Genomic DNA, 14,241 nt, shown 5'->3' on the forward strand with positions numbered 1-14,241 from the left:
GGGAAGAGGGGCAAGAAACAGACAAAGAGTGTCTTTAACATATTTATTTGTGGTGTAAAAGCAGGGGATAATGTTAACAATATTAACAATAGCTGATAGATTAGCAACCTTATGGCTACAGTAATATGTTTTTTTTATGTTTTGACTGCTCAAACCAAATGTAGAATTTAGAAGCCAGACAGAAAGTATAAAGTGAAGCCAGGGATGTATCCAGAGAAATCCTGGCACCCAAACGTACATAAGCCAAGGTTTCTTTGTAACATTTAACCTAAATAGGCCTCACATTAACCTCATCCCGCTGTGAATGGGTGGGTAATCCTTAACTCAACTGACCTCTTGACTTCTTAATGAACAGACCCAAGAGTATGAGAGAAGAACTGTTCTTCTGGACAGTCTTTGGTCGTGGAAGTAGTTTTGTAAAATTAATTTTGTTTACGAAGGCGCTTTAGTATCTAATTGCATTTTTTTGAAAACATTTTTGTGGGAAATGAACATGAAAATGCAATGATTTACTTTTGATCTTATTGGGGGGGAAAAGTAAATATGCCTGAATATAAGACTACCCTAATGGGAAAAAAATAAAAAACCACGGTTTTTGTCATATCTTATTACATGTGTAGAGTGTTTTTTTTCTTGCTCACCAGTCAGTGGCTCAGATAGGAATAGCACATCTTTAGGAACAATACATCCCATGATTCTCAGTCACGCTTAAGACACCCTGGGAATCATGGGAAATGTGGTTCACTAAGATGTGCCCCTAATTGAACCAGCTATGCAAATCATTCCTACCTGGCAGTCTGTGCTCCTCTTCACAAATTGTGAAAAGGAGCGCAGACTGTCAGGTAGGACTGATTTGCATAGAATTATAGGCAGGGATATGACACAATTTACAAATCGAAGCGTGGATAGACGAGCACTGCGCGACCCACGTGACCCGCGCAACAGTAGTGTTGTGAGCTTCCGGCTGATGCTGTGATCTGGTCACATCGGAGAAAGCTGCAGCGGGGGATGGTGTTTTGGCCGTGGAGATGGTAACGGCGGCAGATGCGGATTCGCCCCTGGTGCATGCGGAAATGCAGCTGAGGATGCTGGAATTCGGAAGTATCATAGGGGATGATCTGAGGTCTGATTACAGGACGACCTTGATTTTAAGATGAGGTCGATTTTCCAGAAGTTTTTTCCGGGAAAAACCTTGTCTTATAATCGAGCAAATACGATATATATATATACCGTATTTGCTCGATTATAAGACGACCCCCCAAATCTGAATATTAATTTAGGAAAAAAAGAAAAAGCCTTAATATAAGATGACCCTATAGGAAAAAAGTTTTACCAGTAAACATTAATTCATGTAAACTATTTTTTTTTAATAAAAGCTATGATAGAGAAAAGTATTTTGGTTTTATTTCCTTCTGTTTTACAACCTGCCCCCCAGTTATGCACATCTGCCCCAGAAATGCCTTATACCCCCTATATGCCACTGTGCCCCATGATATGCCTTTTAACCCTATATGCCACTGTGCCCCATGATATGCCTTGTGACCCCTTATGTGCCACTCTGCCTCCAGAAATGCCTTATACCCCTATATGCCACTCTGGCATTAAGGGGGTTAAAAGGCATATTATGGGGCACAGTGGCATATAGGGAGGTTTAAGGGATTTCAGGAGGCAGAGTGGCGTATAGAGCGTTAAAGCATTTCTGGAGGCAGAGTGGAATTAAGGGGGTTAAAAGGCATTTCATAGAACACTCTGCCTCCAGAAATGCCTTATGCCCCCCCATTTAACACTCCCCTGCCCCCCCAAACTTACCGGTGCTTCTGACTCCCCTGTCATGCAGCCGGGGCAGCGCGTAGATGTCTACGCGATTCACGTAGACAACTTGCGCTGCAGCCGGAAGGAGGTGTGGCTAGCAGCGGGGGTTGTCTGCACCGGTGCGAGGAACTCTGATCTCTGACAGCCGGGGAAGGTCTGCGCGATGGACGCCGCTGCTAGCCACACCTCCTCCTTCCGGCTGCAGCGCAAGTTGTCTACGCGAATCGCGTAGACATCTACACAGTGCCCTGGCTGCACACCGGGGACTCAGAAGCACCGGTATGTGGGGTGGGGGAGACAGGAGGATCCAGGTTCCCTGCAGCCGTGGGGGATCTGGATCTTAGTCGTCTCATGGTCAGACCTATTTGAGGTCTGATTATAAGGCGACCCGGATTATAAGACGAGGGGTATTTTTCAGAGAGGAGAGAGAGAGAGGGAGAGAGAATTTCTGCTGAAGACAGGGGACAATTTATTCACATAGATAAATAAATTGATGCAATCTATATTTCATAGAAGAAAACCCTTGAATGTGATATAATGTGCTCTTTTACTTTCTTATATAGAAATTGGTTTCATGATGCACCACCCAGGTATGGATTTATATAAAAACATACATACACACACACACACACACACACAACCAATGAGACACATAATGGGGAAAAATAAATAAATCCAATAAATTCTCTATTAGTGCTGCTACTATTTTAGGAAAATAAACATTCCATAACATGTACCTTCTTGGGAATCAAGACCCTAGTTTGGGCGTGACACCTGACATCAGTGCCACCTATGAATACAGTGAATCAGAAACTAAACAATGCTGGGGAGACAGAGGAGTTTCAAAGAAGTGATAAAGAAAACTTCAAAGAAATGCATTAAGAAGGGGATAACAGGTATAGCAACATTGAAAAAGCATTTTCTTACAGTGATTCATGTTCCTCTGATATGTCTGATCTAAATTTATGAAGGACTGTTTTGACCTGTGGGTAATGTGCTAGACACTTCCTCCTGGCTATAGACACTTTGTGTCACTGTTATCCCATGGAACATGAGCTGTTGGCTATATGACTAAACATTTAAAAGAATATGAATAAACAAAAATGAAAACACAATGAAAATTTTTGAAATGCTGCAATTTTTAGAAAATGTAACATTTAAAAAAATGTTGTTCATGTTTGGTAGTTTGGGTTGTTTTTTTTGTTGTTGTTGCCTAATTTATCCTCATTGATTTTGTCTGCTAATTCGCCATATCTGCAGTCTCTTGAGAAAAAAAAAGCATAAAACGTTTCATATTTCTGCATAGATTGTACATAGGGGCAGTGATGTATTCTGGCCTAGGCTTAGTGGGCCCAGGCCAAGGAGGGCAGTAGTCTGCCTGATGAACAACTGGGGGCAGATTGCACTCTTGGGAGATCAGGCCCAAGTCAGCACAGCCCCATAGACTGCAGTAGAAGGTGATTAGACATCATATCCTGGCACTCTATGTGTTAAAGGAACAGTACACCTTTTAATGCAGAGAAGATGCCGGGGGGGCTGCCATAAAGAAGGTAGGCACAGAAGGTAAGTAGGAGCCAGTGAGCACTTGGGAGGCTCAAACACAAATCTATAAAGATTTTACTGATAAAACATTGGGGTTTACTTAACAAAAGGAAGAATTGGCAGGGAATTCTGCAGGTGAGATATAGGTTTAATCCCTTCCGGTCTGGTGACATACCAGGTACTTCATGCCCAAGCGGGCTCACCGGTCTGTGACATACCTGGTACGGCACACCAAATAAATGTCCACATCACCAATCATTGTGATTGCGGGGGAAATGCAGCTGTTGACTGCCCAGGTGTCTATTGTGGTTGCCGTGGGCCACATAGAAAAGTAAGTAGGGTGTCTTTGAAACCTTCAAGGGGTGTGCTTTTAGGAAATACATATAGTTTTATGGGATTAAATTAATATTTGGGACCTCTACTTTGTCTCAAACATGACATGAGCCTAGTAAAGATCTCTGGCAAAATTCCAAGTTTGAAAACTGAAACGCACATGTTCCAGTTTTGACTCCACAATGTCTGAGAAGCATTACTTATCCATGCATGTGGGGTATTGTTGTATACGAGGAGTGTTACCGAACACAAATCAAGACTTTTTATTGTTCTTTCACATATCGAAAAATAAACATGGTGAAGCTGCACAGTGCATGTGAAAAATATTTTGCTTTTTTGGAAGGTGCTGGTGTGGAATCAGCTGTATGAGACAGGTTAATATTCCCTTAACCAGATCCCCTGAGCTGTCTAGTTTTTGAAAATATATAGTTTTAAGGGGTTTACTTGTGTACCCTTCATGATAAACAACATTTCTGTGGTGCATGTTAAGCTGCAATTTTCTCAATTACTTATATTTTCTTTCCAAAGACAAGAAGAGCTTTCATTAGATATCATTATTGTGATCATATATACAGTATGTGCTCGATTATAAGACGACCCCCCAAAATCTGAATATTAATTTAGGAAAAAAAGAAAAAGCCTGAATATAAGACTACCCTGTAGGAAACAAGTTTTACTAGTAAATATATATTCATGTAAACAATTTTTTTCATATTTAATAAAAGCTATGATTGAGAAAAATATTTTTTTTCTTTTTATTTCCTTTTATTTGCCAACCTGGCCCCCCAGTTATGCACATCTGCCCCCAGGCTATGCCTTGTAACCCCCATAAGCCACTCTGGCATATAGAGGGTTAAAAGGCGTATCATGGGGAAGAGTGGTTTACTGTAACGTACCTGGCTGCCGGTTCCTCCGGGTCCGCGGATCTTCAGCCGCCGCGGAGAAGAGGGAGACCGCCGGCTTCATCACAGCGGCATCAGCCGCCACGGAAGAGGGGGAGACCCCCCACCTTGCCGCAGCAGCCTCAGCCGCCACGGAGGAGGGGGAGACCCCCCACCTTACCGCAACAGCCACAGCCGCTGAGGAGAAGGGGGAGACCCCACGCCCTACCACAGCAGCTTCAACCGCCGCGGAGGAGAGGAAGACCCCCTCCTCCGCAAGACAGCTTCTGCCGCCGCGAGGACGGGGAAGACCCCGCAACTCCACACGGCAGCCGCCGCCTTCTGGAACCTGGTCCGGTCCTGCCGCGCGTACACGCTCTTCCGTACGCCACCTAGTGGCGCCAGCCGGTACTACCGGTCCTTTTAGAAATTTGAGATCTCGCCAACCCCAAGATGGCCGCGGACCGTAAGTGACGTAACGGCATTTTTAATTTATGGCGGGAAAATGCTAATTGAAGTCTGCACGTCCTCTTTCTATTTAAGAGCCTCAGAAACCCTTCAGCCTTGCCTTCTGATGGTTGTACCTATCTTGTATAGTGTCATCTCAGTACGCGTTCCTGTTACCGATTCCTGGCATCTGACTCCGGCTTACATTACGACTATCCTGACTTCTGGCTTACTGACCTCGGCTTACCCTGCAACGATCCTGACTTCTGGCTTCCTGACCTCGGCTTACCCTGCAACGATCCTGACTTCTGGCTTCCTGACCCTGGCTTGCTCATTGGCTATTCTATACTGGACTCTGGTGTTCTGTCTATTGGACTTGCACACGCTGTTCTACCTGATTACAGGTTCTACCTTACGCTGTGCGTGACATTTACTAAAAAAAATATTATGAAAAAAAAGACTTTTATTTGAATATTTTAATTATCTACAAAAGCTTATGAAAATACCTGCTAAATACATTCTAATACTTGTTTAACCCCTTTGGTCCCTTATGCACCTTGCTTGTCTTAAAATAAAAAAATAAAAAAAAAAGAAAATAAAACAAGTGACCTCAAACGTTTGAACAGTACTGTATATATACTGGCTCAGTATACAGCAGAAAACCCATTGTGATTCTACACAGCAGGCAATAGGGGGAAAATGCTAGGCTTGTGCAAATGACTTACTGAACCAACTAGACTCGTGGACTAGGGAGTATTCACTCACAGGTACCCACCTGTAACGCTCCTCTTGTAGACACTGTGTCATGTAGCTATAATCTCGCTGCAGCTGTGATTTCAGATCTTCCATTGTATCTTCTATATGGCTCTGTCCATCTTTGATCTCACACAGCTCTTCCAGGATAGCATCAAAACCCCCATGGTGCCCATGGTGATGCCCATCCAATGTGTTAGATCTAGGGCTGCCTGGGCCTACTGGTCCTGCCCCAGAGTTACTTCCTCCCCCGCCCGATCCAGATGTAGCACTGGAACACTCATCATCACTGCCATACTTGGGGCTAGGTGCAAGAGTGGCACTTCCACTTAGAGCTCGAGCACCCCCCTGTCCCTCTCCATCTTCTTCTAGTCCATCCTTTAGGTGTGGAATGTTGTCTGCACTTCCAAATTTGTTACGTATGAGACTGGCAAACTCCCGGGGTTTTGATACCACTGCAGTGTGTGTAACCTGAGACAGGCCAGAAAGTCCTCCCTTTACACCCTCCACTACCCCACCCCCAAAGCCACTGATGCCTGCTCGCACGTTGGCTCCCACATCTTTGAGTCCCTGCTGCATGTCCCTCAATACGTCTTTGGGCTGCCGAGAAATACCATTCTGCTCAATTTCCTTCAGTTTCTTGTGATAATGCTCCAGTTTCTTGTGCAAATGAGCAATTGTTTGAGCAGACTTCTGATTCTTCTTCTCAAAAACCTGAGGGTTATGAAAACAGAAGACAGATTAGGATTTTTTGGCCCATCTAGCCTGCCCATTACTTCTGGTGCAAAGACTCAAATCTTAAGACTCAAAACTCCCATCGCATGCCAAGAAGCCCATGTGGATACTGACATAGGCTGTAAGGAAAGACAATTATATCCCTTAACTCCAAATTTTGCTGGGCTGTCACTAAAAAAAACAAGGTTGTCAGCTTGGTGTAACTTTGCTGAAAATTGTGAGCAATCAATTGTGTGCCACTATACACTTACATTGCAAAGCTTACTTCTCTAGCAAACATGATTTCATCAGACATCTCCATATTTGTGTCACTTATTCTTAGGTAGAGAAGAAGTTACTTTTAAAAAGTGATTCTGGTGCAAAATACCAATATGCTACTATTTACAGAAAATGTGCTAATATAGGGGTAGACCAATGTCAATAAAAAACTGAAGCTATAAAACATCCAGAATTTGTTCCATTTTACTAAACATCACTTGCCAAAATACAAACATACTATATTGACAAAAGTATTGGGACACCTGACCATTACACCAACATTTTATGAAATCGTATTCTAAATACATAGACGCTAATATTAAGTTGGTCCCCCCTTTGCAGGTATAACAGCTTCCACTATTCTGGGAAGGCTTTCCACAAGATTTTGGAGTGTTTCTGTGGGGATTTTTGCACATTCATCCAGTAGGTTATCAGTGACGTCAGGCACTTATTTTGGAGGAGAAGGCCGGGTTCCCAATCTGTGTTCCAGTTCATCCCAAAGGTGTTTGATAGGGTTGAGGTGAGGGCTCTGTACAGTCCAGTCAAGTTCTTCTACATCAAACTCATCCAATCATGTCTTTATGGACCTTCATGTTAGAAAATAAACTGTCCCCCAAAGGAAGCATATCATTGTCCAAAATGTCTTGCTGAGGCATTAACATTACCCTTTACTGAAACTACTGTAAGTGGCTTAGTCCAAGTCCTGAAAAAAAAGCCCCATAAAATTATCCCTTCTCCACCAAAAGTGAGCTCTTTTCTTTGCAGGACCCACTGGAAGCAAGCTTTTCACCACAAAAGGTCACCCACCTTATAGTTCAGATGGTTCAATATTACCTTTGGCTCTTCAGAATATCAACTGAATTATTTCCCTAGTCTTTTATCACCAACATCAGCACATGATTAGTTACAGACAAAGGAACATTCTACAAACTGTAGGGTCACAGTTTATCTCAGTATCTGGTGGATCCATGTTACCTGCTTAATACGAGAGGCCTGCTGTCGGTCTGCGTTGTTAGCCAGCTTTAGATACTCTGCTACATTATCATCCCGAGCCTCCTGTTCTATTTTGATCTGTTCTGTGATTTTGAGGATCTTCTGGTGGAGATGGTCCATGGCCGCTTTGGTGCGTTGGGGGTCCGGTGCACCCTCTGGGACTTCCAAGCTGATGTTTCCCTCTGAGCCTCCATGAGCTGCACAGGGTGGGAGACTCAAGGTACTCAGATCCCCCTTGTCCAATTGCTGATGGGAGAAAAGATTGAAAAGATGAAGCTTTATGGCATATTATCGTGCAATTCTGTGACAGTCCAGTGAAGTCAACACAAGCACAGACAGACATTTGTGAAAATTCCTGACATAGACAATCTTAACCTTTACGCTTTGATGCAAGTTTTCCAGCAAAGTTTGAATCCATATATTTGTTTTGTTACAGAAAGAAATTAGATTTTGGGGAAAAAAATAATATTATGCAATAATTGATTCAAATTTACTTTAAACAATACAATTTATTAGCTTTACCCTGGTTAGCTTTCCTTATTAAACATGTAAACATGACTAAATCCTCTGCCTAACAATGCTCATCAAACCACTGCTTAACTTTACCTAGGATTCGGGAGGGCGCAAATAATTGGATACACTTCGCTTATGAAATTAAACAACACCTTGGTCTTAAGATCTATGTGAGAGGACATAGAGACCGCAACGGACACTGTGCTCTGGGTGTCTGAGGATTGCTACATATACCATTCCGGCGTATAAGACGACTTTTTAACCCCAGAAAATCTTCTCAAAAGTCGGGGGTCGTCTTATACGCCGGGTACTAACCGAGCACCGGGTACTTACGGAGCCGGAGGTTCCCACGAAGCCACCAATCTCTAGGGGAGGGGCGAGCGGAGAAGCCGCCTCCCCTGGGCCGGTCTTCAGGGCCGCGCCGAGGTAGATGCAAGATGGTGATCTCCCCAACTAGCCCTGATCAGCAGGGCTGGTTGGGGAGATCACGACCTCCCTCTAACTAGCCCGACATTAGGGAGCTCGAGGTCTGGCACTTCAGACCTCGGATCCCTGCTCTCTAATCACTACGCGACGGCTATTGATGCCGAGCACGGGGATGACGTCATGTCCTGGCGCTCGGCATCAATTGCCGGCGCGTAGTGATGAGGGAGCAGGGAAGCTGAGGTCTGAAGTGCCAGACCTCGCGCTCCCACAACTGGATGGAAGAAAGAAGATAGAAGATAAGGTAAGAGATGGGGAGAGTGCAGTGTATGTATGCTGGTGTGAGATGGTCAGTGTATTTGTGTGTTTGTAAGCTGGTGTGTATATATATATATATATGTGTGTATATACATACATGTGTATATATATATACATACATGTGTATGTGTATACACACATATATACACACAGATGTATGTGTGTATATATAGATATACACATGTGTATATATAGATATATATATATATATACATATATACATGTGTATACATATATATGTGTGTGTGTGTAAAGGCAGGGGTATGTGGTGAGGGCAGTGTATAACTGTGTATGTATGGACAGGCGTTTGTGTAGATAGATATATATATATATATATATATATATATATATATATATACGGGCAGTATAAGTCTGTATAACAACCAGCCAATCACCGGTAAGGTACATCGCTTGCCGTGATTGGCTGGTTGTTGTACGCTGGGTAGAGGGGTAGTCTTATACGGCAAGTATAGCCCAAACTCTATATTTGGACTGTAAAAGTTGGGGGTCGTCTTATACGCCCAGTCGTCTTATACGCCGGAATATACGGTAGTTAGACGCATTGTAAATGGCACAAAGGGACACTGATAGTTATTGACAGCATCCTGGTATGCCTGAATCAGTAGGATGCTAGCCAGAAATGGGTTTTTCCTAAAGGGACAATGTGGTGACAGTCTCTGGGTCACTTTGCTAGGGGCAGATTTCCCTATTAAGAGCCAAAATTCTCCTCTTTCCTCCCCTGATAACCCTATTCCCTAAAAGCTCATACTCTTTGCTGACTATGAGTGTATCACAGTGCACTTAAAGTCACAATAATTTGTATAGAAACTGCTGGAAATTGGTTTTAAATTACAAGCACTCTTAAAGTGAAAAAAATAAGGGGGGTGCCAAATAGTATTTTTTTGTTGCAGTGCCATTTGTTCTAAGACCTGCTTGCTCCCTTGGATCCACACTACAGTGTACACGGGGAGTAGGTGAAACAAATGACTCCGGCTATCCCAGCGCAGGATAAACATGTTGCTGCTCCGGCATTATAGCCTGCTTGGATTCTACGCCTTTACTTACTGCACCCAGCAAAACAAGTTCCAAATAACACCAAGGAGAAAAAATGGCTACACAGCAAATCAGTACGTGTTAAATGATTTGCGTGGGCTCAAAAAAAAAAAAAAAAATCAATGCAAACCTGTTTGGTATCACAGCAATAATAATGCATATTTCATTGGTTAGTGTGGGTGTGATATACAACATTAAACCTGCTATATTGCAGGCTCCACATTTTTACTTGTTGTTGGCCACATTCAGCTGTGAACTATGGTCAGCACATTATTCCTTTATCTGGAGAGATGTTTAATAACTGTACCTGGTTAAAAATGATAATATTATTTTTCTTTAAGAGCATTAAATGATGCGTACTATATAGAAGTTTGGTGTAGCATGAAAGAAAACATATTTGCTGAAAGGCATGTTGGCAGTGTAGGTTTTCAACGCAATCAAGGGCTCAATTTGATATTATGGGGCACAAAGACAGCATACCCTTCTTGTTCCCTACATTATTTCCTCAGTCACCTATGTCCATTTTAGTGCTTCTACATATACCCTATACCTTCCAAATGTCCCTGATTAAAGGGGACAGTCCCTCTTTGGGACAGACATCCCCCTATTGCTCTTTCTTCCACTGATGTCCCAGTGGTACAGTGTTCACCAGCCTTAAACGTCATGTCTATGGAAAAAGCTGAAAATATGTTTACAAAATAAATTGTGCAAATAAAATAGATTGCTCAAATGACAAAAATGCATACATTAAGAGTCCTGATTAAGCCCTGCCCCAAGAGACAACTCTAACCCCCCCCCCCGAACATATCTTTGGCTATTTGAAATGTTGGGAGGCAAGCATTTTCCATTCCCCCCCCCACTGCTCATTTCTTTCCCCTTTTCCTCCTGTTCCCTTATCCATTTTCTGTTTTCTAGACATTTCTTTTAGTTACCGCAAGGTAAAAGTGAGATTCAGACTTTGCCTGTTTGTCTTGTAGAACGGTATAAGATAGCGTCACTAAAATGCAATTATACAGCATCAGAAAGCCATAGTAGGAAGGCTTTGGCTTTTCACTAAATGGCACCACTGAAAAAAAATATTACTACGTGGTTCCCATTTAAACCGACATTAACAAAAATCATCCAATTATCTGGATGAAACCAAGGTGAAACAAGCACTGCACTAACCACTGCTAAGGGATAAAACCATATATTTAAGATAATAATAAATAAATAAAAACGGGTGTCATGAGGAGTTCAATACCTTTAAATGCGGTAATAGGCAATGCTGCCTGAAATGCATGGTTTTAACCCCTTCAGTACCGAGTTTTTAGTACCCTAAATATCGTACTTTTTTTTTTTTGCAATGTTTAACATATGTTGGTTTGCTCAACATTCCCCTATTTCCGTGTTTGATGTACCCACTCAAATAAGACATCCTTTTCAATTTAAATAGGGCTTTTGAGACAATACAAACACAATGATCCATTTATATTTTGCAATATACATAGTTGCCAACAGTCCTGAATATGTCAGGTCTGTCCAAACATAAACATACTGCATTGCATTGTGCACAGACAGCATGGCGTTTAAATTGTGTACGTCGTCTTCTCTTAGAATTGTTTAATTGTAGTGCTAGGTCAATAGGATGTCAGGGAACTTTAAAAAATAGAACCATTACACGCTACTGTATCTGTATGTGCTGATTTAATATTGTTATTTATTATTATTACCGTATATTTCCCCCTGGAATTCTTCTACTTTGCCAGGAAGTTATTTATTCTTAACTGATTTTGTGATGACTCCCCCTTTTCAGATGTTAGCGGATTTTATTTATTTGATATTCTTTTGTTTTATTTTATTCAACTTTGTTTTGTTTACTTTTATTTTAGTTAATCACTAAGTGGATCTTTATCTGTGTCTGAAAGGAAAGAGGCCAGCTGTGTCCATACCACCCAAATGAAAGCCAACTGTCAAGAAAGCCATTGAGCTTTCTGCCATATTTAGGTTTTGGTGTGCTGCTGAGCTCCCCAGAAGTCAAACTAATACAATTGGGTCTATTCAGTAAGCTTTATGTGCTTGTGAGTTGACAGTCCAACTTAAAAATTCAATAAAGCCAACTCCCAAGCACTTCTAAAAAATCATTTAACACAATTTGCATACACACGCCTGCAGAAAAGTCAAATGTATGAGACTTGAGAAAAAGCACACAACTCGCAGATTCATTAACCTGCAAGTTGCAAATGCGAGCTGGAACTTAGTTCCAACTCATAAAATCCATGTGAATTGAGGTCCACTCCCATATAAAACTTTCAATCAATGAATCAATAAGCAATAATATAAAATGAAGGGTCCCCAGGACACCCTAATAACCAGAAATTGTTATCAAACAAGAAAGCTAAATAATTATTTAATAATTTCTGATAGTCTCTATGATACTTTTTGTAGTATAATCCCTAATGCAAGTGCACACCTATTTGCATCTGATACTTACCTTGGATCCTAGGAGAGGGCTTCCAAGCTGTATCACCCCAGGCACAGGTTCAGCTGGAAATAATTCAGGCAACAAGAGACCTAGGGGGCTGGTGCACAGAGCCTGTCCAAGTACCCCCACAAAAGGCAGCTCTTCCTCTCCCTCCCTCATGCTGACTTCCAAGTTAAAGAACAGCCAGAGAGGGATAAAAGGAGAAGGTGAGCACACCGCGGGTGATTGGATATGGTTGAAGAAAGAAAAACAGAATAAGGTGAGAAAAGCAGAGACAGGTGGGAAAATAGAAATCTAAGAAGAACATGAGACAAACAAATGTGAAGCATTCACACATGGAAAGAAGAGAGAATAAGGTGGAGGACATAGAAATAGAAGAACAAGGAGTTTTGCAGAAGAGAAACAGAGAATGGGTCTTCCAGTACAATCTCTAAAAAGTCTGGCCAGATATGAAGGCTACAGAAATAAAAACACACCCCAGCTGTCTGAGAACAGCCCCGTGAGGAGTACCCTAAAGGCAGGAAACGGCTCTCTCTCCCAGCATGCAATGCTAATCAATGACCTGCACATCAGCAGACACTGGGACTCAATGGTGCCAGCACATTGACCCAATTCTGGGACATTTGTTGGCAACTGATGCAGGAAATCTAGATCTGAAGGGTCTGTATGGAATATAACCTTTAAAGGTGTCAGTGTATAGGACACTGTGTATCCAGGCTAAATGACGAGTATATATATTGTGCATCACACACTAGCCTAAAATAAAAGGACAGCTAGAAAAAAAAATATTGTTCTACAATAAGTATGTTACTGGCTGCCTTAACTGGCCTCAAAGGAATATTACATATGGTATTAATAATAAATGAAATTCCCAATTTCACTATTATATTTTAATTTACCCAAATAATTACAGCTGTCAAAGATAACCTAAGCTCCCAGGCTTCATAAGCTGGAACCTGTCCATTGTGATCCACACACAATTCCCAAGCAACTCCAGGGATCTGCTTACACGGTGCTACCCTAGATAAGGAGCTTCTGTTTGTTATACACATTTTATACACCTCTAGAGAGGCCAGACTAACCAGTGACCACACGGCTCTTTTAACCCGCCGATCATTAAATTATTTATTTTCCACATACAGAGTACAAGTCATTTGGTCGGCATGGCCCACCAGTTTGTAAAGTTCATACAAATGGTACCTCTAAAATGAATTAAGACCAGGGCTCTCTCCCCTGTTGATAAAAATAATAAACAGGATGAGATTTTCCATTACTTATTGCCATCATATTCTGCAGTGCTGAACAATGGGTAAACAGGACATAACAATGAGTGCATAACATAACAATTTGACTTACAGAAACAAGAGGTATCAATGGATTACCTCCCGACTGTGTGACCCTGAGATTTTGCCCATTCAGCTTTAGACTCGGGGTTAAACACTGAGCGTTCCCAAGTATGATCATATCATCATCATCATCATCAGACCTTGTGTAATCTAAATGTAGTTCAGACCATGACCGTGTTACTTTGTGTCCCTCATCAGTGATGTTGTTATAAAACATGCTAAAAGAAATTGCAGATTGCATCCAGCAGAATGGAATCAACACACAGCAGGGGTCAGGAAACGGACCCAGATCAATAAAAACCAGACAAGAGGACACTGCACCCTCCTGAGAACAGACACGAGCTCTGTAAAATAGCATGCAGACCTAAAT

At 42.0% G+C, this 14,241-nt stretch overlaps 2 protein-coding genes across 2 annotated transcripts in view; both read right to left on the minus strand.

The window, feature by feature from the left end:
* Positions 1-14,241, minus strand: part of LOC128472511 (complement receptor type 1-like) — a 198,225-nt gene that overhangs the window by 56,300 nt on the left and 127,684 nt on the right. The gene's annotated exons all lie outside the window — the stretch shown is intronic.
* Positions 1-14,241, minus strand: part of TMCC2 (transmembrane and coiled-coil domain family 2) — a 31,214-nt gene that overhangs the window by 2,101 nt on the left and 14,872 nt on the right. Inside the window, exons 3-4 of the mRNA XM_053454382.1 lie at positions 7,737-8,000; positions 5,791-6,482 (exon numbers count right to left, since the gene is read on the minus strand). Coding sequence (XP_053310357.1) covers positions 5,791-6,482; positions 7,737-8,000 — 956 coding nt within the window. The remainder of the gene's footprint in view (positions 1-5,790; positions 6,483-7,736; positions 8,001-14,241) is intronic.

This window comes from Spea bombifrons, chromosome 2, assembly GCF_027358695.1.
Source record: "Spea bombifrons isolate aSpeBom1 chromosome 2, aSpeBom1.2.pri, whole genome shotgun sequence".
Classification (NCBI taxonomy): Eukaryota; Metazoa; Chordata; class Amphibia; order Anura; family Pelobatidae; genus Spea; species Spea bombifrons.